The 24,562-nt window shown below is 38.3% G+C and overlaps 2 protein-coding genes across 2 annotated transcripts; both read left to right on the top strand.

Moving 5' to 3' along the window:
* Positions 1 to 338: 338 nt before the first annotated feature.
* Positions 339 to 22,989, top strand: LOC105386589 (TBC1 domain family member 5). Its single transcript, XM_048623102.1, has 14 exons — positions 339 to 486; positions 562 to 620; positions 828 to 962; positions 1,209 to 1,308; positions 1,676 to 1,792; positions 2,111 to 2,238; positions 2,321 to 2,371; positions 2,541 to 2,643; positions 2,779 to 2,897; positions 3,396 to 3,538; positions 3,975 to 4,270; positions 10,096 to 10,340; positions 10,644 to 10,851; positions 22,291 to 22,989. Exons 1-14 carry the CDS (start codon positions 484 to 486, stop codon positions 22,564 to 22,566), a joined length of 1,983 nt encoding a protein of 660 aa, XP_048479059.1. The 5' UTR covers positions 339 to 483; the 3' UTR covers positions 22,567 to 22,989.
* LOC119691241 (dioxygenase tasH) lies at positions 11,403 to 21,974 on the top strand. Its single transcript, XM_048623008.1, has 3 exons — positions 11,403 to 11,482; positions 12,589 to 13,066; positions 21,588 to 21,974. The coding sequence occupies exons 1-3, from the start codon at positions 11,472 to 11,474 to the stop codon at positions 21,936 to 21,938; spliced, it is 840 nt and encodes a 279-aa protein (XP_048478965.1). The 5' UTR covers positions 11,403 to 11,471; the 3' UTR covers positions 21,939 to 21,974.
* Positions 22,990 to 24,562: the final 1,573 nt, after the last annotated feature.

The raw sequence follows: 24,562 nt of genomic DNA, 5'->3' as shown, positions 1-24,562 counted from the left end.
ACGGTACGTAAAAAATTACGTACTTCTCATCCATAGCGTTCGCGGCTCGCCACCCGTTCCTTCGTTCCTACCGCTCGTTGGGATCCATCGTGGACGAGGCTTTATGAGTGTATTTTTTTTTAATGAACTCAATGAATGTTACTCATTTTTTCATTTCGCTTTTTCAAAGTCTACACTTTTCCTCAGTCATCTGATATTTGTCTCATGCTCGGAATGCCTCGTCTCGCCGCCGTCTACTGATTTCCCCCGAGTTATTATTCAAAGAGAGGATTTTTCACAGAAACACTTTTATGTTCCGTCCGCACGTCAGCGAACTGGCAGTGACATTGACAGATAAATCAATCACAGAATACAAACGTTTTCCCCAAAAAACACCAGTGAAACAAAGTTCTTTGACTTAAATTTGTTTGTGTAAAATTTGATAAATGCACGTAAATAAATATTATGTGGCAAATAAATTTGTAACAACTTTATGCCCCCAAGATGGTTCGTCCTTAAATCACCTGACATTTTTAAATTTAATTGATTTCGTAAAAATATAATTCTATTGTTTAATTTCAGAATCATAACAATACAGATTTATCTCCTTCTGGAAATAATTTAGAAGCGCAAGACTACCAGTAAGTATTCTTCCTTCCTGATTAAACTACTTGGTACAATATAAACTGGTATAATGTTTCTGGTTCCTCTTTCTATACAACCTATCTTTGTATTTTTTGGTAATGGCACATCAACAGTCTAACCTTTTGTGGTTAGAAATAGAACTATTTTGCATATGTCACAAAACAATATTTTCCTTATGATTTATTGAAGTAATTTGTTTTTAGACTTGATGATTCAGTATGGAATTTGGAGAGTATCAGACAATTGGCTCTGCAGCAGCGCCTGCCTCGGCCAAGAAGCCTCGCCTGGGGCATCATGTTGAAGACCTTGCCCCCTCCTAGTGACGACCTTGAGGAGAGGTAAACTTGATTATATTGTTAATTGATTTTTAAATGCTTAATATATTTTAACATAGTAATAATATCCATGAGTCATTGTTTCCATCATATTTTAAAATTATATTATTATTGTTATAAATATTACAGCATGCATGTTACTTGTGGCAAACTATGTATTATTGAATTAAAAGTCTCCTTGGCCAAGATCCAACTTAATTGAATGAAGTTCATCCTGTTAGATGTTTAATCTGATATTGTTTCCAACAGTTTGAAAACACACAGAAACTTTTACAATGACCTGAAGAAGAAATTGTCATTGGATCCCAGAACTGTTGATGGAGATGACCCTTTGTCACAGAATGATGAGGTAATTTGTATTGTCATACTCAAAAACTGTTAAAGCTATTTTAAAAGATCATATACCATTATTATATGTTTATAATACCACATTATGCCTGATTATTACAGTAAGTAAGTACTTTATGTTTCAAAATTCCCACAGAACCTATTTAAAAGCTTAATGAAGGATGGAAAATATAGGCTTGAACATCTTCTTTTCTTGCCACCATGGTAGTTGACACAACCTAAACTTTGCTCTTGGTCTACACAACTTTTTCTTGGTCTTCCTCTTCCTCTGATTTCGATATTTTTCCTTCAGAATGATTGTGATAAAACAATGTTGTAGAAAGTGTCCTTTCTGGTTTTCTATTGAACATACAATATTAAATTTTCAGAGTGCATGGAATCAACATTTTTGTGACAATGAGTTAAAGGCCCTGATACTACAGGATGTAGTCAGGACTTTCCCGGATGAACTGTACTTTAGGGGCCAAGAAGTTCAGGACTTAATGGTAAGTTTTATTCAAATAAAAACATATTTTATCTTGCATATAAAATTAAACACCTTCTTAAGCCTAAAGGAATTATTTAAAGACAGATATAAAACAGATGCCAGAATTAATTAATTTGCAAAATAATGATTGTAATAATGTGCTTAGTCTATGCTGACCCATTTATGAACTTAGGGCAACTTTATTTATCTGTGGTTCTTTCTTTACTCACATTTTGCTATGGTCACTTAAAAGTAATAATACTTGTGAATGCTTTTGTTATCCTCAGACTCACAGAGCTATTATGGTCATTCTAAACTGTGTTCTATTACTATACAGGTACGGGTGTTATTCTTCTGGTCGCGGTCACATTCTCATGTCGGCTACAGGCAAGGAATGCACGAGATATTGGCCCCTATGTTATTTGAACTATTCTGCGATAGAAAATATGCATCGTCAAATATAAGGTAAAAAAACTTTATATATGCTACTTTGTTAGTTTTTATTTGATTTATTAAATACTTATCAATGTTTTGTTTTATGTTTCAGTGGTCTCTTGAAAGTATATCTGGATGAAGACTGTTTAGAACATGATAGTTAGTGAGTATTTTGGTTTACAATACTTACTTAATTCTACAATACCTACACCAATACCAATAAGAATTGCCACCAATACCAACCAATAAAAATTGTTTCTAGAGATAATTGAACTGATTAAATTCGTAGCTTTATTGATACGGCTTCTTCATAAATTATGATTTAATTTCAGTATGCTGTTTAGTGCGTTAATGAAGGGACTGGAGAGATTCTACACAACTGGCGACATTATTCCCACGTCGTGCGGGAGGATGCCGAGTTCAAAAGTAGTCCATGTGAGTATTCACAACCCAAGTGAAAAATGTTGTTGATGTTATAAGTTTCAGTTGTGTGTTATGGTGGACTATCTTATTTATTTGTGAGTAAAGCTTGCATATCATATTAAAATTGTAAAATATCTCTGATTTCAGAATCCGAATGAAGTAGTGAGATATTTAGAGCAAATTAAGGAAGAACATTTAGTGCCATTAGATCCCGAACTAGCGGAGCATTTAACTAGTTGTAACATATCCTTGGAGCTGTTCGGAATGTGAGTACTTATTCCATATTTCTTGCTATGTAATTGTATTGCAAAGAGATTCTTGAGTGATCTCCACTGGATCACCGACCATTAATATGTGCATTATTTATGTGCCTACTCGAAGATAAATAAACGAATATTACAAAGAGTAGAGACTACAAATTGGCTAAAGAGTGGCGATGAAGACCGAGGACAGTGTTGTGGCACTCTTTGAGAAAGGCCTTTGTCCAGCATTAGACGATTACGGACTGATTATGATGATGGCGGCGTACAGTGGATGGCGAGCTATGAGCGCAAGGCCTGTGCTGTAAGGAGGGCAGGGCGCTTGCAGAGGACAGCACGGCGTGGCTCAATCTCGTGAAGACCCTCTGTACCATCGAGCTACCTTAGGAAAACAACAACAACATAATCTATATTTTGAATGAATGATGATGGCACTGTACTCCAAAAGTACTGTAAACCGATAAAAAAAATAATCTTTAACCATTATTTTGGTGGTTGTTTCAGTCGCTGGCTCCGGCTGCTGTTCGGGCGGGAGTTCCCTGGATCAGAAATAGCGCACCTGTGGGGGTACCTGTTCTCGGACGGGCCCTCCCTCCCCAACATACACTACGTCGTCGTCGCCATACTCATCTCTATGAGGAATACCTGTGAGTGTTTTGTTTTTTTACTTAAGGTATATTATGTCGTACTTAACCACTCTAGTGGACCGTGTCACCTTGGGTAGTTGTCCGATAGACCCTACCGCTGCCGCTGGCCGGCGGTCGCTCCTCGGCATATACAAATAGAACGGTGTGTCATATAGTATAAAATGTAAATCCATGTAAAGCTGTAAAGCGACAGCCACCGCCTGGCGGCGGCAGCGTCTATCGAAATCCTCCCTTTATTTTAAAGTGTGAGCGCCATTGGTGTATTGCATTGCGTTGCGGCATTACATCGACCCAAAGGAAAGGTCATAAAATATACGACTGTGATGACGCAACACACCAATTTTTTACACTAGAAAGAACACAAAAAATATGCATTATGTGATTTTAGATGCGAACCTATGTCAATTATATTAAAAACCCGTTAAACCCTTTACAGTGCTGCACCCAGAGTCCGGCGTGGTCCTCTCAGCGCTCATGCGTCCGTGCGCGCTGTCCGTGGGCCACGTGGTGTGCCTCGCGCGGCACCTGGCGCGCCCGCTGCTGTGCCCGCGCCCGCCCACGCCGCCGCCCGCCCACCACCAGCCCGAGCTGGGCGCGAGGTCAGTGCTATATATACACAGAGTCCGGCGTGGGCCACGTGGTGTGCCTCGCGCGGCACCTGGCGCGCCCGCTGCTGTGCCCGCGCCCGCCCACGCCGCCGCCCGCCCACCACCAGCCCGAGCTGGGCGCGAGGTCAGTGCTATATATACGCAGAGTCCGGCGTGGGCCACGTGGTGTGCCTCGCGCGGCACCTGGCGCGCCCGCTGCTGTGCCCGCGCCCGCCCACGCCGCCGCCCGCCCACCACCAGCCCGAGCTGGGCGCGAGGCGATTAGCCACGCTTTTTTTGATGTCATTTTAAACCTCTTAAGAAAATAATTTATTAAAACTGTAAAAAGGAATAATAGTGAGTGGAAATATTGAACAACAGTTCCGCGACGTCTAACTCACCAGTGAAATTGTTATTGTTGCCATATTATGAGTAATTTCTAATAAAACCGGCAAAAACCCCAGTGCAACAAAAAACATTAAACAACTAAAAATACATTTCTAAAACCTATAAAAAGTGATTCCAGTGATTTATCAAACCTTAAAAAACAGTGGAAAATATAGTGATCATTGATTAAAGTGCCATATAATAGAAATACATTACAAAAATTGCGTTAAAATTCAAACATCCATTTGTAAACAATAAAGTTTCACATTATCGCCACTGTGTCGCACCTATCGCGACTGATTCTGCCAATGTATAGTGAGTAGAGTAATTCTGCCAGTATCACAAATTAAGTAGACAAATTCTGCCAGTGTCGAAAATAAAATAAAAATGGCTTCAAAATTGCCAAATGTAAAATGCGCCGGATGCCTCACTAACATTGACAGTAAAGAACGTCTGAAATGCACAGAGTGTAATGACTGGTTCGATTTAATATGCGCAAATGTTTCTGAAAAGCGATTCTATAATACCATGACCAAAGAACATAAGTCAAACTGGAAATGCCAACCCTGTATAACAAAGAAACCTAGAGGAGACAATACGAATACACCTGTGCGAGCTGGAAGAACAGGTATAATGACAAATGAAGCAAGTACAAGTAAATTAACTGATATTGGCAAACATACTAATATAACTGAAAGGAAAAAGTCAAAGAAAAATGAACCACAAAACAAAAGCAATAGCAGCTTAGAAATTTATGATATACTAGGTGATACCCAATATACATCTACTATGATGGATGATGACATACTAGAGAGATTTGGAAGACTTCTAGACACTAAACTAGAAAAGATGAAGCTATCTATAGTCCAAGACCTTAAGGAAACCTTTTCGGAGAAATGAATAAACCCATAGAAGCATTGAAAGAAGAGGTAAACGCTGTTGTGATTGAACAGAAAGATTTAAAAGAAGATATAAATAAATTGAACCAAAAAATTAAGAACATAGAACAACAATTGCACAATGTCAACAAACCGAATAAAATTGTTCTATACGGATTACACCAACACAATAATTATGAAACTGATGATGAACTCCTTGATCGTATCTCAAATGTCTTTTACGATATAATGAAAATAAACATAAACCCGTTTATAGAGGATTTAAGACGCATTGGAAATCGCGGAAATAAAAAACCAGTCGAAATTGAACTGATCAGTAAAAGAATGACAAAATACATCCTTAACAATAAAGGCTGGTTCAAAAATACCGGGTTAGCAGTAGGAGCGTTCGTAGATGGAAATGAACTTCAGGAAAGGAATAGAATATCCAGGAAACTGAAAGAAGCACGAAGAAATGGGCAACATGCATACATAAAAAACAACAAATTGTACGTAAACGGAAAGGAAATAGAAATGGAAAATGATATAACAGACAAAGAGACAAAAGAAGATGAAAGTACACCAGATCTTCCTAAATTGACTAATATAGAACCTGAAAAATATGAAGACGCTCAACAAAAAAATAAGTTATTTCGATAAGGGCATAAATGTATTATTTCAAAATATGCAGAGTATAGGTAACAAATTAGATATTCTAGATGCTTTCTTATTAGACTCACCATATCATATTGTTTCTCTATCAGAACTCTGGTATAATCAAGAGTACATAAACACACTCTTCACAAACTATCAGGATACACTGTAGCATCAAGTTTTTGCCGAAAAGAACGCGAAGGAGGAGGAGTATGCGTAATTGTTAAAGATAATTTAGAATTTATACAGAGAAATGATCTTGTTAAAATGTCAGTAGAGTTTATTATAGAAATTAGTGCAATAGAGATACCTGAACTGAATTTAATTTTAGTAAGTTTATATAGAGCAGACCGTCATATTAATGTATTTTATGAACAATTAACTAAATTATTGAATACGATCATACGTAAAGACAAATACAAAAACATAATTATTGGAGGCGACTTTAACATAGATGTTTTAGAAAAAAACAAACAATCAAGAGACTTACTAAATTTCATGAAAAGCTTCAACCTTAAACAACTAATTACACAACCAACTCGAGTTACAAGCACAACATCAACGTGTATAGACCTAATATTTACCAACTATGAGGAAAACATATCTGGAGTAATCGACTATGGTTTTTCAGACCATAAGGCAACAAATATTAAAATATGTAAAGACCAACTTCCACACTTTATAAATAAACCAAAAATAATTTACAGAAGACTTTTTTCAGATAAAAATATTTCATGTTTTGAAAATAAATTAAAAGAACTTCAATGGGACGAAGTTATTAATACATCTAAATCTACAAACGAAAACTACAACTCTTTCAATAATGTAATACAAGAAATACTAAATCAACTAACTTAACTAATCAAAACCCTGCACATACCCGCTTGCAGCACTAACTTTCGGCAAAACTTCTTTTCTATACGAACAAGTAATGCAATTAACAGTCTCTGCAACTCAAGCGAGGTCGATATATTTGGCAGTAGTTTAGAAACGGTTAAAGAAACTTATATACGCAATTTCGTATCGTCTTTGGCGTAGCGGCAGTAGAAGTGAATTACCTTTAAGCAGTGTCATGTTTCTTTGTATAATTGTTTTATGTTTAAGTTTTATGTATGAGTTTAGGTAAGTATACATTTAGACTTGTTTTTAATGTAGGAAGGTACAACCTACTATATAAATTCTTGATTAATTAAGTTATTGAGTTAAAATTTAGATACCTAGTTATATAATCATATTGTAGTGTAATAATTAAGTATAGCAAATTACTCTGTTAAGTAATTGTTAGCATAATTAAGTATGAGTGTAGGTACAATCATGTGTTCTTTATTATTTTATTAAGTTTTGTATCAGTGAAAACTGATAATTGGCTTTTAGCTATACGTTTTAATTGCTATCCAATTATTAATAGCTGTAAGTTTTCCGTAAATGTAAAATAAAAAAAAAAAATAAAATAAAATAAATATTACCATACCTATACAAAGGGTTAAAATAAAAACAAAAAAACAAAAAACCTGGTTAACTACTGGACTTAAAAAATCATGTGCACACAAAAGAGCACTAAAAATTATTTTAAATGAAACCAATAATCCCATTATTAGGAAATATTACAACACTTATTCCAAAATATTAAAGAAAACAGTAAAAAAATCGAAACGACTAGAATATATAAAACAAATGAATAAATCCGATAACAAAACTAAAACGATGTGGAAGATAATAAATGAAAAAAGCAAAAGAAAAACTATGAAGGATATAAAAAATTTGAAAATTAGAATACACAACCAATTAAACGAATGTCCCGAAACAATTGCAAATACCTTTAATGAATTCTTCGCAACTATTGGTAAACCTAATGACGGCGATCCCGAGGCTCGCGGCCGGCCAGTAGTAGAGCCTACTACTCAAACTATGTTTCTTCAACCGGTAACTATGGATGAAATATATAAAATTATAAAAGATCTTAAAAATAAACACAGCTATGGCCTAGACGATATTCCTCCAGTACTTCTAAAAAAATGCGCAAAGCAACTTATATATCCACTATTTGTTCTAATAAATCAAAGCTTCGAATCAGGCGAATTTCCTGATTTATTGAAAATATCACTAATAAAACCCGTACACAAAAAAGAAGACCAAACTATACTTAACCATTACAGACCCATAGCTATGTTACCTACCTTTTCAAAAGTTTATGAAAAAGCCATGTCAAATAGACTCTATCAATTTATAGAAAAATACCAAATCTTAGATGAAACATTTGACGACCGAATGGCGTAGTGGTTAGTGACCCTGACTACTGAGCCGAAGGTCCCGGGTTCGATTCCCGGCTGGGGCAGATATTTGTTTAAAGACAGATATTTGTACTCGGGTCTTGGGTGTTGATATTTATATTTAGTATCTATCTATCTATGTATTTGTGTAGATATATCAGCTGTCCGACACCCATAACACAGGTTCTGCCTAGCTTGGGGTCGGATGGCCGTGTGTGAGATGTCCCCACATATTTATTTATTTATTTATTAGATGATTGCCAAAATGGCTTCAGACAATGTAGATCTACCACACTTGCAGTTTATAAATATATACAAAAAGCACTAACATACATAAACGATAAAAAATATGCTCTTGGAATACTACTGGACATGACAAAAGCATACGATAGAGTTTCATACAAAATCCTTCTGGAAAAACTCTATGACTCAGGTATTCGCGGCCCAACATATAAATGGTTTCAATCATATTTAGAAAACAGGAAACAAATTGTACAAATAGAACATTTCAACAAAACTACAAACGAAATTAAAGTAATAAAATCTCAGGAGATACAGCTTACAGGTTCCATTCCACAAGGCAGCGTACTTGGTTGCGTATTGTTCCTCATTTACATCAACGATCTTCCCAAATGTTTAAATAGTCAGTCAGCAACATCTGTCCTATTCGCCGATGATGTATCTATCCTTATTGAATGTGATGAAAATGATCATCACGAAAACAAATTAAAAGCTTGTTTCGAGACAGTGGAGCATTGGTTAGAGGACCACAATTTAAACGTAAATTATAATAAAACTAAAATTATCCAATTTCGATCACACCAGAAACACCCATTAGATATTAAACTCCAAATAAAAAATACTAACATAGAAGAAACAAATACATTTTGCTTACTCGGAATAAATATTGACACTCACCTAAACTGGAAAAACCACATCGAAAAAGTAAAATCTAAATTATCACAGTTTCTTTATGCTTTTTATGTAATAGAACGTACAACAGACACCCCTACGGCACTGTCGGCGTACTATGCGTACGCATACTCCTGCCTTAGATATGGAATCATGCTTTGGGGAAACAGCGTAGACGCAGACCAAGTTTTTATCATGCAGAAAAAAATTATCCGAATACTAGCACACATAAAAAACCAGGAAAGCTGCAAACCATACTTCATAAAAATGAAAATTCTTACACTTCCTTGTCTATATATATATGATATTAGTATTTTTGTATTTAAGAACAAAGAAAAATTTCTCCAAACTAAAGACACACACAGCATAAACACCAGAAATAAAAATAAACTTTACCTTCCACCATCTAGAATAAAGATGTTAAATGAAAGTCCACATTATATGGCAGTAAAAATATTTAATAATCTACCTACAAATATAACATCAGAAACGAATATAAAACTTTCTTCTATAAAACTTTTGCAAAAGTCTCAAACATTATTTATTGGATAAATGCTTTTATTCCATTAAAGAATTTATGAACCTAAAAATTGCTCAGAAATATGATGTTCTGATCTAAATAAATACTTTATTATTGTTTTGTTGGTTAGTTAATTATAAGCTTAATATTATTGATTTAAGAGTTATGAATAAGAACCTAGTATTATTGTGAAATTGGTTCCTACTAGCTTTAAGGGAATTTGCAGTGCCCACTATGGGTATCAAGTTGTAAGCACTATTTTATTTTAAGATCATTAATGTACACTTGATGGCAATAAAATATTTGATTTGATTTGATTTGATTTGAGGTCAGTGCTATATATACACAGAGTCCGGCGTGGGCCACGTGGTGTGCCTCGCGCGGCACCTGGCGCGCCCGCTGCTGTGCCCGCGCCCGCCCACGCCGCCGCCCGCCCACCACCAGCCCGAGCTGGGCGCGAGGTCAGTGCTATATATACACAGAGTCCGGCGTGGGCCACGTGGTGTGCCTCGCGCGGCACCTGGCGCGCCCGCTGCTGTGCCCGCGCCCGCCCACGCCGCCGCCCGCCCACCACCAGCCCGAGCTGGGCGCGAGGTCAGTGCCAGCAGTGTGAGGTTTATGTACGAGGTGTTGCAGGAGTATGGTTATACAGGGTGTTGCAAAAATGGTATATGTACACTTGATGGCAATAAATTATTTTATTTGATTTAAGTATACAGTAAGCTGAAAGAAATAGCCAGGTAATGGTGTGATGAATCTTCCTAAGCATGAACTTAAGACCCTCTCAATGATAGTTCAGCCAATCACAGCGCTGCATTCCATAACATCAAATCAAACTCTACTTATGTTGACGTTCACAACTGTAAAACTGACAGTACACAACTTTTTTTTCCTCAGAGCAACCCTCCCCCCTTCCCTCGAAGAGTCCTGGGTAGCAGACGACGGCTCAGTCTCATCAGAAGGCGTGCCCGAAGGCGGCGACGTGGGCACAGAACTAGCGACGCTGGCGGTACTGAGGGCCGAGCTGCCTCGCGCCGTGGCCGCCCTCACCGCCGCACTGCCGCCCCAGTACCGGGGGGATAAACATCTGCATACTATAATACAGGTAGGGGCCTGCCCTCTGTAAAACTGGGTCATGTCAGACGCATCCGCCGCGTGGTACTTAGCCAAAAACAATTGAACAGCACTGATCGAAAAGCGACACTATACTACAGGTAGGAGCTGCCCCATTACAGGAGTCATAAACATCTACATACGATTCTGCAGTTTTACTGCGCTTTAAGGGCCTAATTTGCTCTTATAATAAAAATTGTAAAGTGCTCCGCGTCAGGCATCCGGTCATCATCATGTCCCCGCATATTATTATTATGACTGACGGCCTCTTTCTCTGTAAGGTTGAGTGTAGCTCTAACAAATATACTCCGCAGCAACATACAAGTACCTACTACAGGTATGCTAACATTGACATATAAGGTCAGGGTACGCTACGGTATAGTCTGCAGACACCTTTAGAGACAATAAGATGTCTTTGTTTTCACAACTGGGTACCTACACAATATTTGCACAAGATCAATAAATTGTTTATTTAATTTGTCCATGACTGAATTGAATGCTAATCGAAGTGATATTGTGAGATTATTACCTACCTGCGGTTTGGAATGAATGTGTGAATTGTTGTTTTGGTATCGTGAAGTAATTTAGCTGCAAGCAAGCATCGCTCGGAAAATGTCTTCTCTATAGATTGGCAAGTTGCTTGGCGACCCTCCTTGCGGGGTGAAAGACGCGGAGGGGACGAGGTACCCAAGACGACAGCGGGTAGCGGGAGGGGTAGCGGTGGAGGGGAACGCGTGCACTGCATGTCATTGTTACGGCAGTCTCGGCCGCGCAGCCGAGGCGGCCACATGTCTTATATAGTCTGTCATAATTTGAGTGCGACCCACATGAGATCATTGATCCTGAGACCATTAGTCTTAGGATGAGTGTTGAGGCCTTTTTAATATTATCGTTATATTATTATTAGGTATCTATAATTCGTCAACAAATTAACGTTAAAAACAACAAATCGTATATTGTCTCAATATAGGGGCTTCTTGTAGAACAGCGTACCGGATCAGTCATGCTACGCGGCTAAAGGTTGGTACTGCGCAGTCAGATACGAAAAAGTAAACAACAAAGACGAAGAGTCCATATGACAGTGCGTCAGTTGTCAGTTCTTGTAACTAGGAAAGCAACCAAAATTTATGTGATTTAATGAAAGTAATTAATGAGCAAAATACAGAGAAAAATTACAAAATTGATGAAATTTTGAAAAAAATGGTCATATCGTGCTTCGCCTACCCCCATACCACCCGGAATTAAATCCTATTGAACTTGTGTGGCGGTACGTGAAAGGCGAGCTCGCAAGAACGTCGATTGACTCTAACTTAGATAAAGAGGTAAAAGACTTAGAGTTGCTTTTCTCTAATTATTCGCCTGAAAAGTGGAGATATTGTGACGACCATGTCATAAAAAATTAAGACGAATATTATAAATCTGATAGAGTATATGACGATGTATTTGACAGGTATGTAATGAGGCGAGCATACATAAATAAATTCAAATTGGTAGATATTCTGAAGGTAAACATCCAAATTTTAATGCTGTCAAACTATAAATTTTAAGCTAAATATGACATCTACGGGAACACTCATAGAATAAAATTTTACTTACGTCAGAAATAGTTACAAGCTATCGCGAGATTAATCCGGGCACACTTTTCTACGTGTGTAGCATGTCGTGCTACCTCGCCCCCGCCACTTCTTTCACCCCGCAAGGAGGGTCGCCAAGTAACTTGCCACATTATAGCACCTGCTTTGTTCATAAGCCACGGAGGCGGCCCCATGACAGTACTCGGATTTAAACAATTTGCAAGCGTCAGAAAATTCCTCGAGGAAGATCTACATAAACACATCAACCTTAACGAGTGGAAGGCTATAATATTGATCACGGCGCATTGGGAAGAAAAAGAAGTGACGATTTCAGCGAAAAAACACAACGAGCTTCTCTTTGACTACTATAATTTCCCGCCAGAATCCTACACATACAAGTATGGAGCCCTTGGCCACCCTGAAATCGCTCAGCGACTGTGCAACGCGTTGAACGACGCAGGAATCCCTGCGAAACTCGACACTGAAAGAGGTTGGGACCACGGACTGTTCATCCCCATGATGCTGATCAACCCCGCAGCCAACATACCCATCGTTCAAATATCCATGCTCGACAATCAGGACGCGAAACCGCATTACGAGATTGGGAAAGTGTTGCAACAGTTCAGGAGAAACAAATTCAAATTCAAATTCAAATGGTTTAATCGACGTAAAATTTTACAATTATTTGTCGATAGTCATCTACCACCATTTCACAAAGGCCCCGTCATTGAGAAGGAAAGAAATGGCGAAAGAAACTCCTCGAGCATCTTTTCAACTTTTTCCTTATATATCTATTACAATTTTTACTTATATCTAGTACCTACAATTTTACTTAAGTACCTATATCCATTTCATTTTTTCAATAGCCTTAGCTGAGGTGGACAAGACCACGCGTTTTTGTCGTTTAAATAATCATTTATAATAATAATAATAATAATAATAAATCATTTATTTCAGACCATAGATCCATATGTGGTTAGTAACAATGGTACTTACAAACTAAGTTAGTAGATACTATTTCTATGTACAATTATTTTACACCAGTGTTTAAAAAGTGGCGCGTCATACCTATCTGCTATAACGGCGAGAATGTTGTTGCAACTGGAGCGCAGCCTGGCGAGTGTGGAGGCGCAGCGCTTGCGCAGCACCGTGTAGAAGCAGTCTGTGCGCGCCGCCGCGAACATGCCCGACGCGCTGCAGCGGCGCCCCAGCCGCAACAACACCCTCAACGAGTTATTGTATTGGACGCGAAGGGCGCTAAACGACTTTCGAGTATATTTAGACCACAGGCTACAAGTATAAAGCGATGTACAGTATGCTTTAAAAAGCGTTAACTTCACTTCCTCCGTACACCGCCCAAACCTGTGGGCTATCATATTTGCTCTGATTGCCAGCGCCCTTCGCTCCCTTTCCATATCGGCGTCGTCGCTCAAATCCTCGGTAACAATATGGCCTAAGTATTTGAACGACTTCACCCGCTTGAGCGGCGCGCCGCCGAGCACCACCGGCGGCACCTCCGCGGGACATTTAGAGCCGGCCTTGAACACCATGAGCTCGCTCTTAGTCGCGTTGTACCGCAGGCCATGCTCCGCGGCGTACGACTCACACGCGCCCAACAACTTCCTCAGGGCCCTCACGGACGGGCTCAGCAACACCATATCGTCTGCGTAGCTGATGTTATTGACGCTAGTGTTATCTATACGACATCCGACATGCATGTTGCTAAGCCCGACTATGAGCGCATTTATATAAAGGTTAAACAGCTTAGGCGATGTCAGGCCACCCTGTCTTACACCACACTGTAGCCTATATGAGTCTGACTTAGTTTCGGCCCACCTTACAAAGTTTATTTGGTTTGAGTACCAATATTTAAAAATATTAATAATGCATCGAGGAACATTGCTATCATTTAATTTTTTCCATAATAAATCATAACATACTAAATCGAATGCTTTGGATAAATCTAAGAAACAGGCGTATACAGGCGTCTGCCTCCTAGTATAATATGAAACAGTGTGCTTAAGGCTTACAATTGCGCTCTCTGTTGATAGTCCCGGCCTAAAGCCGAATTGCGCGTCATGCAAAGTTATGTATTTACTTAATTGTAAGTCAAGCAAACTATCCAGTGTTTTAGCTATTATTGTTGCTAATGATATCGGCCTATAGTTAGTCTTACTTGATATGTCACCTGTTTTATTTTTTATTACTGGCACAACAATGGTTTTCATTAGATCCGATGGTAAGTATGAATGACCTAAACACAGTGTATATAACATCGCCAGGAGTCGAGGGAGATGAGGCCCAGCATATTGAAGGTGCTCGACACTGAGGCCATCATGACCTGGTGATTTTCCCCTCTTCATATTTTTTATAACAAAACAAACATCATTAGTTGTGAACTTGGTATGCAGGGGCCCGCATGATGTCCCCGTGTCCAGCGACCCGTTAGAAGCTCCTAGCGGTGACTCCACAGTAAAATGCTCCTTAAATAATCTAGCAATCTGCTCAGGGTCAGTCACACCATCGACGCTCACAGGCAAGCCAGGCCTAATATTTTTCTTGTTTGTTTCTTTCCAGAATTGCCTAAAATCCTTTCTATCATGATTAGATGCTATAATATCAAGTTTAATTTGCTCCTGATTAAGTTGACACCATTTTAATTTTGATTTAAATGTTTTCCTTGCAATGAACATATCTTCATAGATACGACCCGACAGGGGTTTTCCATGTGACAACCAAGACTGAAATTTACACCTGGCTTCCCTATGAGCAGCACTCACATGCTTATTCCAGCCAACAATATGCTTCTTTTTTCCAATATTTTTCACAATATTTTTGCTTTTAGTGGATGCCTGGCATAGTGATTGTACAATCCCGTGATATAATTTATCTATTATTATCCTGTGCTCAACATTAGAACAATTCTGATCACAACACTGGCTCAGTTCTAAGGGAAAGTCAATAGTACGCAGGTTTTCACTACAATACTTAGTAAAATTATCTATTTCCTCCTGAGTTCTATCGCCCCATACAATATTATTTCTAATTTTAGGATTACAATTAATTTTTGGTGTTAATATATTCAAGTTACAAGTAACAACCAACGGATAATGATCCGACCAATAAACGTCATACTTTACAGACACGGTTTCAACAGTAGACCAGGCAGCTTTGGTAACCAGGCAATGATCTAACCACCGTTTGCATCCGTGTGATTCACTAACATAAGTATAAGTATCAGAGTCCATACCAAATTTCTCGATGTCCGCGCATATCCATTGTTGCTCGTTACAAAATGCTAATAACTCATCACAAAAAGGTTCTGTGGGATGAGCATTAAGATCGCCCATGATATACACTGACTCAGCATTACTATCACTTATTATGGCATGAATAGTACTAAGGCACTCCGCGAATTCCGCCAAATTATCAGCACATTCCGTGGGCATGTATACCGAGAATAATATGATCGAACCGGCACTTGTCACTAATTGAATCGCACAGATACGCGGGTTGTTACACTGTATCACTGACACTGCGGGAAACGCACTCTTCCTCCATAGCAGGGCGGTGCCCCCGTAGGGCCTGCCTCGCAGCGGCCCCGCGGAGGTGTCCACGGCCGACGTCCCGGTGCTCCCGAAGTCCTCACTGATGGTGCTGAGGTACGGCAGATCATGTGGCAGCAGCCACGTCTCCTGTAGCGCTATTACATCAGCCGTATTGCAGATATCCCTTATGTTGTCCGTAGATCTTTTTACATTCTTACAGTTGAAACTCACGAAGGTATGTAAACGTTGTAGGCTGCCTGTATCCATCAACAATGTGTAGGTGCTTTATTTATTAATTTTTCCATGTCTTGTACTGGTTTCTCATGAACTTTGATACTATTGGGTGATGATAACTGCCTATATTTAAAAGGTATAAACTTTTTAAATTCAATCCCATCAGGCCAAAGAAATTCATTATGTAAGAAGTCGTTTAATCTGTGTTTTGGTACATACACTTTATAAGCATTATGCTTTCTTTATACTATAGTAAGCTTTACTACATAATGTAGCTTTAACATAATTCTTAAATTTTTGCTCAGTAAGGTTTATTGCTTCATTTGATAATTTATTATAAAAACGTATACAGTTCCCCATGAATGATGTGTTTGTTTTCGAAAGTCTGAGTGTGGGGAAAAGCAACTTATTTTTGTTTCTGGTCTCAATACCGTGAGTGGCTCCTACTTTACTAAATGAATTTAAGTTTTTACGAACATACATAATATTTTCATAGATATATTGGCATGGAACAGTTAGTATACCTATTTCCTTGAACGTATCTCTTAATGAAATTCTAGACCCTAATACATATATGGCTCGAATTGCTCGTTTTTGCAGAACAAAGATTTGATTAATGTCAGCCGCTCGTCCCCACAATAGAATTCCGTAAGACATAACACTATGAAAATAACTAAAATACACAAGCCTGGCTGTATCTACATCTGTTAACTGTCTAATGGTTCTAACCGCATAAGCTGCAGAACTCAATCTACCGGCTATCCTCTCAATATGGGGTCCCCATTGCAACTTTGAGTCAATTGTAATACCCAGGAATACCGTTTCATTTACTAACTCTAGCTTATCGTTATTCAATGTCAAATATGTCTCTACTTGTCTTACATTAGGCAAAGTGAATTTAATACATTTCGTTTTCTTGGAGTTAAGAGCTAAATTATTTACAGTGAACCAATTAGCAACTATGGAAAGAGTACTGTTTGCATTGTCAAAATTGACTTCTTGTCGCTTCAACTTAAATATAAGTGAAGTATCATCAGCAAACAGTACTATCTCACATAATTTATCTACCAAAAACGGTAAATCGTTAACATATACAAGAAACAAGAATGGTCCTAAAATCGAGCCTTGGGGAACACCCATACTGACAGGACAGCCAGCCGAACGCACTCCATTTATGTCAACTAGTTGAGTTCTGTTGCTCAAGTATGATTCCAATAATGTAAGAGCTTTGCCAGTTAGCCCATAATATTTAAGTTTCATAAGTAGAGTGGCATGATCCACACAATCAAATGCTTTCGATAGATCGCAAAATACACCCACAGCATCAAGACGTTCCTCCCAAGCACTAAATATGTGTTTGACCAACGCGACACCAGCGTCAGTTGTAGATCGACCTTTGGTGAAACCGAACTGTTGGTTATGGAGAAGGCCGTGAATACTAAAGTGCGAAAGCATTTGATGCAGCATAATTTTTTCAAATATTTTACTCAGTACTGGCAAAACTGATACAGGCCTAAAATTATTGGGATCATTTTTCTCACCAGATTTAAAAAGCGGTATTAGTTTACTAAGTTTCATCAAATCGGGGAATACACCGACCTCAATGCATCTGTTAAAAAGATTAGCCAAGTGGGGTGCTAGGATATCAATAACATGACTAATAACTTTAACGGACATGCCCCATAAATCTTCTGTCATTTTTAAATTTAATTCTTTATAAGTGCTAATTATAGTCTGTGTATTTATACCATGAAATTGAAAGTCGAGATCGCAAGGCGGTGCATTCCCTCTTAGCAAACGTTCAGCTTCAGCGCAAGATGAATCAAGGTTCTCAGTTGTAGCTATCGGTATACTACGGAAAAAATCTTCAAAGACGGAAGCCACTTCTTCACTAGATGAAACAATTTTATCATTAATTTTAAGTTCAAAATTTAAATCACGTGGTTTATTCTTCCCGGTTTCAGTATTAATGATATTCCATACGGTTTTAATCTTGTTATTAGAGTTTTTAATCTTTCTATTTATATAATCTGATTTAGCTTGGTGGCAAACGGCTTTGAATATCTTTGTATATTTCTTTACATAATCTCTAAAGTTATCGTCATGAGTAAATGTACGCTGTTCATAGAGATCATATAATTTACGTCTGCTCTTATAAATTCCCGATGTTGCCCAGTCATTAAGACTTAGTTTACAATTAACATCTACTTCTTTCTTAGTGAACACGTTTTCAAATTCTCGAGACAAACCTTGAAATATTTCCTTAAAGGCATCATTGGGATTTCTTTCAGAGCTTCTACAGTAGTCAAGTTTACTGTTCAATCGAGATTTAAACTTATCAATTCTGTATGATGTTACTGGTCTGAACTTGAAAGTGGCTGACTTACGTTCAAAAGTACAAGGAAACGTAATAATTTGCCCACTGTGGTCGGATGGTAAACAATTGATTACAGAATTATTAGTAAAATCACAATTACAGTAAATATTATCAATACAAGTCGCTGAGGTGGGAGTAATTCTGGTTGGTTCCAGGAAAACATTACTTAAATTAAATGACTTAAACAAGTTAACTATAGAACATTTCATAGAAGTCTCAACTAATAAATCAATATTAAAATCTCCCACCACGACCACTTGTTTTGAGCTCCTAGATAAGATGGTAAGACTATCCTCCATCACTTTCTCAAATACTTTATAGTCAGTAGATGGGGGCCTGTACACGCTTACAATTATATACTTGTCCATCTCAACACAGGCTAGTTCAGCTATTCTTTCGACTGATAATTTTACAATATCTTTCCTTTCCTTACATTTTAAATTGTTCTTTACAAATATTAATGATCCTCCTTTGTCTAACGATTTCCTATTAAATGAGCTAATAACATTGTAATTTTTTACATTAAAATTCATGTCATCATTTTTTAGGTGATGTTCAGTAATACAAATTATGTCTACGTCGTATTGTTCTAAAAATAATTCTAACATTAGAAGTTTGCGAGAAAGCCCCTGAATGTTCTGGTGTACAACTCTCAGTTGCTCATCTCTTGTCGTACCTGGCAGTTTAAATTTACATTAGTATTACTACTAACTATCGTATCAGTTGGTCCTACTTCTGTTATACAACTTATAACAGGGTCATAAATATTGTAAGCTAACAACTTAGCTATCTGTCGCTTATAAAATTTAGGTACAAATAATGTACTCCTGGTCAAAATAAAATTATTAATAAATTTATTTGTATCGAAATACATCGTTTTCTCTCGGTCACCAAAGGTCATGTTAAATAATAACATATTTAAATCATGAATATAGCTGTTCTGCTTTGTGGTCCGTGAAGCGGAGTAGGGGAACGCACAAATTATGGTTTTCGTAACATTCATGTCAGAAAGTGCGTCATAACACTGAATTAGGTCCTCCTTCTTTACATCTATGCTATTTCCTACTAGTACTACTATTGTAGTGTTCAAGCTGTATTGCCCTGATACTATCCTATCCACAATTTGCTTAAATGTGGCGCCTGGCATACATATGTTAACTACATTTTGCCTGAGATAGTCATTCAGCATATGACCCATCTTGCTACCTAGCTTATCAGAGAAAACAATTGTCTCATAAGGAGCTTCTCGAAGCAGGCCGGTACACGGTGTTGAAGATAGGGCAATCTCGGGCTGGTCACATGGTGACGGGCTGGTCGTTTGGACGGCTGTCTCGTCGTTGCAGACTGTAGTAGGCTGGTTCTCATGAAGATTGCAGGCTGGTGGCAGCTGAGCGTCAGGTGGTAGGACACTACTAGTCTCGACGACGGACTCGTCGTTGCATATTGTGGTAGTTGGATGGACATCAGCAGGGGGGCAGGCAGGTGGCAGCTGAGCGTCTGTTGGTAGGACACTGTCTGCTGGCTGCTCAGGTGATGCTGACATCTGGGGACTGGTGGTTATATCCCCAGAATATGGCACCCGGGTACTGTTAAGGGCAGACTCTAAGTTGACTAGTCTGCGCTGCAACATTGCCATGTTCATCTCATAATAAGTGTTGCATTCTGAAAGCTCCTGCCTATGGACTAAAATTTCATTTTCGTACTTATGGACCAGTAGTCCAAGTCCTTTTTTAATGGACTTCATATGGTGATGTGAGCTTTGTTGGATCTTTCTCACTGTATGTTGGCTTCTCTTTATAAAACTGTTGATTTTACAGTATTTTTTCTGTTTATTCGCACCAATAATCTTAGTTGTCACTTTGTGTTCGCAGGGCTCTTTGCAAGGTGTAGTGAGGTCTATGGTAGGTACTGCTTTACATTGTGAGTTGACCAGTTCCTCATACAAAGCAATGGTTTTGTCATTTTCATCCCGCTCTTTCTCCTCATTCCGTCTTTGGAGCTCTCCGTTGGCCTCAGCCAGCTGTTGTTCCAGGCTGTGGATTTGAGACAAAGCAGCTTCATGGATGTTCTGGCACTGATGATATGACCTCAGTAGACCATTGAGCTCATCACACTTGCCTTGCAGGTCTTGGTACAGGATATCCTGTTCGCACATTTCATTCTTTAGCACTGTGTTCTTTTGTAATAGGCACTCAAATTCTTTTTCATTTTCCTCCCGTTCCTTCATGAGTTGGTCGGTCAGTTCACGGGATGCTTTGAGGTCCTCCAAGGTTGTCCTCAGTCGGAGTTCCAAGTCACGGGTCTGTGCCTTGCTTCGGGACATCATCTTGGTTTAGTCTGAAAAAAAAACACGGGGTGCTACGGTAGTCCGCTATTCCTAAACCAGGACTACCTACAAGACTACAGGGATGGGGAACAGGTTATGTTAGAAGGGAATTACTGAATAAAATTTGTTGTTTTTTTACTATTAAACCTAGTGTGTATTGTGGTAAAATTTGAAATTAAACGATGAGAGGGGACAGGGAGACTACAGTTTTTGTATAGGATAAGTAAAGTTACTAGATTTGTGGAATAAATTGGGGTTGAAAAGAAAAGAAAACAAAGTCAAATATATTACCTACTTATTAGAACAAAGGGAAAGTAAAACGGCAAAGAAAGTTAGAATATTTAGATAGTTATGGCTTAAGGCTGAAAGGGAGGGAAGTCTAGATAATTTAACACAATACTCGCCTGATAATTCGTTGGAAATTTGAAGTTTGACAGGTTACAGGTGGGTCCAATTTCAACCTCATCAATTTGTTTAAAACCAAGTCGTGAGGCTCAAACTTCACTTTTAACACACTTATAGGAAATATATGTACACAATTACACTAATTTTAAGCTAATTAACTAGTATTTAATCAATTAAATGTATTTAAAACTAAGCAGCTGTTTCATTGAATTGTATTTTTTTGGAAGTCTATGTAAAGGCAATTTTTGACTAGAAAAAAAATACGGCATCGCTATCCTCGGCTCGGGATCGATTACTCGATTATCGATTACTTACCACAATATCGATAGGTTCCTTTCCTACACATACAAAGACGGCGATGATGTTGTGAACAAAGAGTTCGATGATTACTTGACTAAAGTCTGTACCGCTGAGAATGAGGCTGATAGGAAGGCAGGTCTGCTTGCCTGGAAGGACCAGCCGGGTGGTTTGGAAGCGCACCCGCCGGGTAAGGCCGAGCACCTGATACCTCTGATGATGACGGCCGGGGCTGGTGGTGATAAGCCCGCTGAGACGATCTGCACCTGTGACTGCGGCGCCTTTCGACTGAGCTCCTATATTTGGAAGGAAGAGTGAATATTATGGAGGTTTATGAAATAATAAGTTGTTGAACATAAAACTGTTAATGATTTTGGATGTTATCTAGATTGTTATTTAATGAATAAGAATTAATTATTAACATATCAATGGAAACTTTATTTGATAACGAGTTAAGCACCTACTTACTTATGTATTTTAACTTTGTCTTAGTAAATAAAAAAATTAATAAAATACCAATACTTTTACTGGTACTTTTATTTATACCCTTCTATGCACCATTCATACATAAATGTATTACTTACATTCACTGCATTGTACAGTCAGCAAAAGACATGAAACCTCCCCAAGTATGCACAAAGAACTAAACCCTAAAATTCATCCCTTCCAGCTAACGGCTCTGCTCCAATGCCGCAACCACGCCATCATCGACGTGGAGACGGCGTTGGAGGCCGCCGAGGCGCAGACCACCGACGCCAGCGTGGGACGCCGCCAGCTCGTCCCCATCGCCATATTGGGCGGGAAACGCGCCACGCAGAAAAACTTTCAGAAACCAACGATACCCAGGATCAAGGAAGTGCAGCTAAAAACGTTCCACCACGCTGAGTGTAAAACAAGTGACAGTGAATTCCCGAGTCTCGACCCGCTCAAAATAAGGACGGAGTGACTAAACTGGAGGTGATGTAGTTTATTTACTTACGTTACGCCAATCGGTGGTCAAATGATTATTGAACCTAAAAAAATCATGCATTTCAAACCATTGCGGTAGGTAGATAGTGTATATGTTTAAAATAAAATTTTATGGTGCTTGATGTTTAAAACAGAAGATGAGAAAAATTGTGAGCATAATCTTATTTAATAATATAAGAACATGCTTGTTTACTTCCAATATTTAAAAACATGTACCTAAGTATATTCTCTTTAACATGTTTATTGATAGGATATAATGGTTCATCAGCCGTCTCGGTAGTCCCTTCAACTGTTAGCCTAAGGAATGTTTCAACCAGCGAATGTTTCGCCCACAAATTCGGACAAAAACTTTGTAAAATATAGCAGGATTCCGATTGAGCTTGACTAACAGATTGCCTGGAATATAAAAATATGAAGTTCGTTTTCCCTTATAAAATAAAAAAGTATATGTATGGATTTCTATATTTTGCAAAGTTGTGCGCTAACAGTTAATGAACGCTATCCTGAACCGTTGTTTAGGTAACTCATCAAATCGTAAAAATATTTCTGAAGTATTTCCGCGAACAAATCGTGTATCGTAGCTTTAAGTGAAGATTTATTTAAGTAGCCAATCATTCCATAATTCTCGTTACCACAAAATATTATTTACAATAGGTATAAGTTACAGATTGTTTATTAATAGCTATGTATAAGTAAGTATCTATACCTTGTTTCACGGGGAAAGACATGTGATACAAACAAAAACAACCCTTATTCGAATGTTATAAGGGTCCTGTCAGATGTCTTTCCCCGTGAAAAAAGGTATAAGTAATATATCGCATCAATGATGTTAAGATTAACATTTAAGTTAAAGTCGTCACTCTGTACATTCAACATCGCACATTTTGAAAGTTATAGTTAATTACAAATCGAATTTAAATATAAGAACAAACATGAGCTGTTAAAGTGTGCAATGAACTGACTAGTGCAAATATGGATAACAAAATGAGCAAAGCGATCAAAATACTTATTGTTAAATATATTTACCTAAGCAAAACATTGGTTATTATTACCTTTAAAATGTAAATGAGAATGAGTGAATAAATTGAATTAAGAATAACTTTAATAATAATGTTTTTTCTCCAATCGATTGTATAATTTATTATAAGTAAGTACTTGATTGTGTGGAGTATTGAACGGATCTCAAACCTGCATGTGGAGTGCGATTTATATCTGTCGTAGGATGATTTGATAACCCGAGTTTTCCGAAAAATATAGGTACCTACAATTGATATTGCAAAAACACTGACCCTAAAGATAGGTGCGATTACCAGCAAAGGAAGGAGGAGCATAGGTATACCTATTGCAAAAATAATGGGGAAAAAACCTAGTGCAACTTTTGCAGCACAATCGAGTCTTCCTGATCAATAAAATTATTGGGGGCCACAAACGGGTAATCGGATACAGTGGTATAGGCGCCATCTTTAAAAATCTCCCTAAGCTCTTCTCCCTATTCCTTCAACTCAGAAGATCCTAACTGGTCACAGAAGTTCAACAACATATGGCACGATTTCAAGTGGTTGTTTTCTGGACGCATCCATGCTACGGATGGCGTCACGGCTGCAGTTTCAGCAGAAGTAGTTAATCCTAGTCAAAGACATTCGGGTAGCTTGAAAACATCTGACTGTCTGGTTGCCCACATGCCCACTTATCCGACAACTTTATATCAATTTATTAGTTGGAGTCCACCATTCCGCGCTGGACACTGGTGGTAGACTAGGCCTAAATCCTTCCGTCATTGGAAAGAGACCTTTGCCCCAGCAGTCGGGACGTGATTTATTGTGTTAACTAGTTGTGTGCTGTGTGCATGGAAGTAATAAGTACTACGTAATACTTATTACTTCCATGGCTGTGTGTGATGATGATGTGAATGTGACACAGTCATGTGCATTTATTATGTTCCTTGCACATGGGGCATGAATCGGCATGATGGT

The sequence above is a fragment of the Plutella xylostella genome, chromosome 9, assembly GCF_932276165.1.
Source record: "Plutella xylostella chromosome 9, ilPluXylo3.1, whole genome shotgun sequence".
Taxonomy (NCBI): Eukaryota; Metazoa; Arthropoda; class Insecta; order Lepidoptera; family Plutellidae; genus Plutella; species Plutella xylostella.
This window is presented reverse-complemented; position numbering and strand designations above follow the sequence as displayed.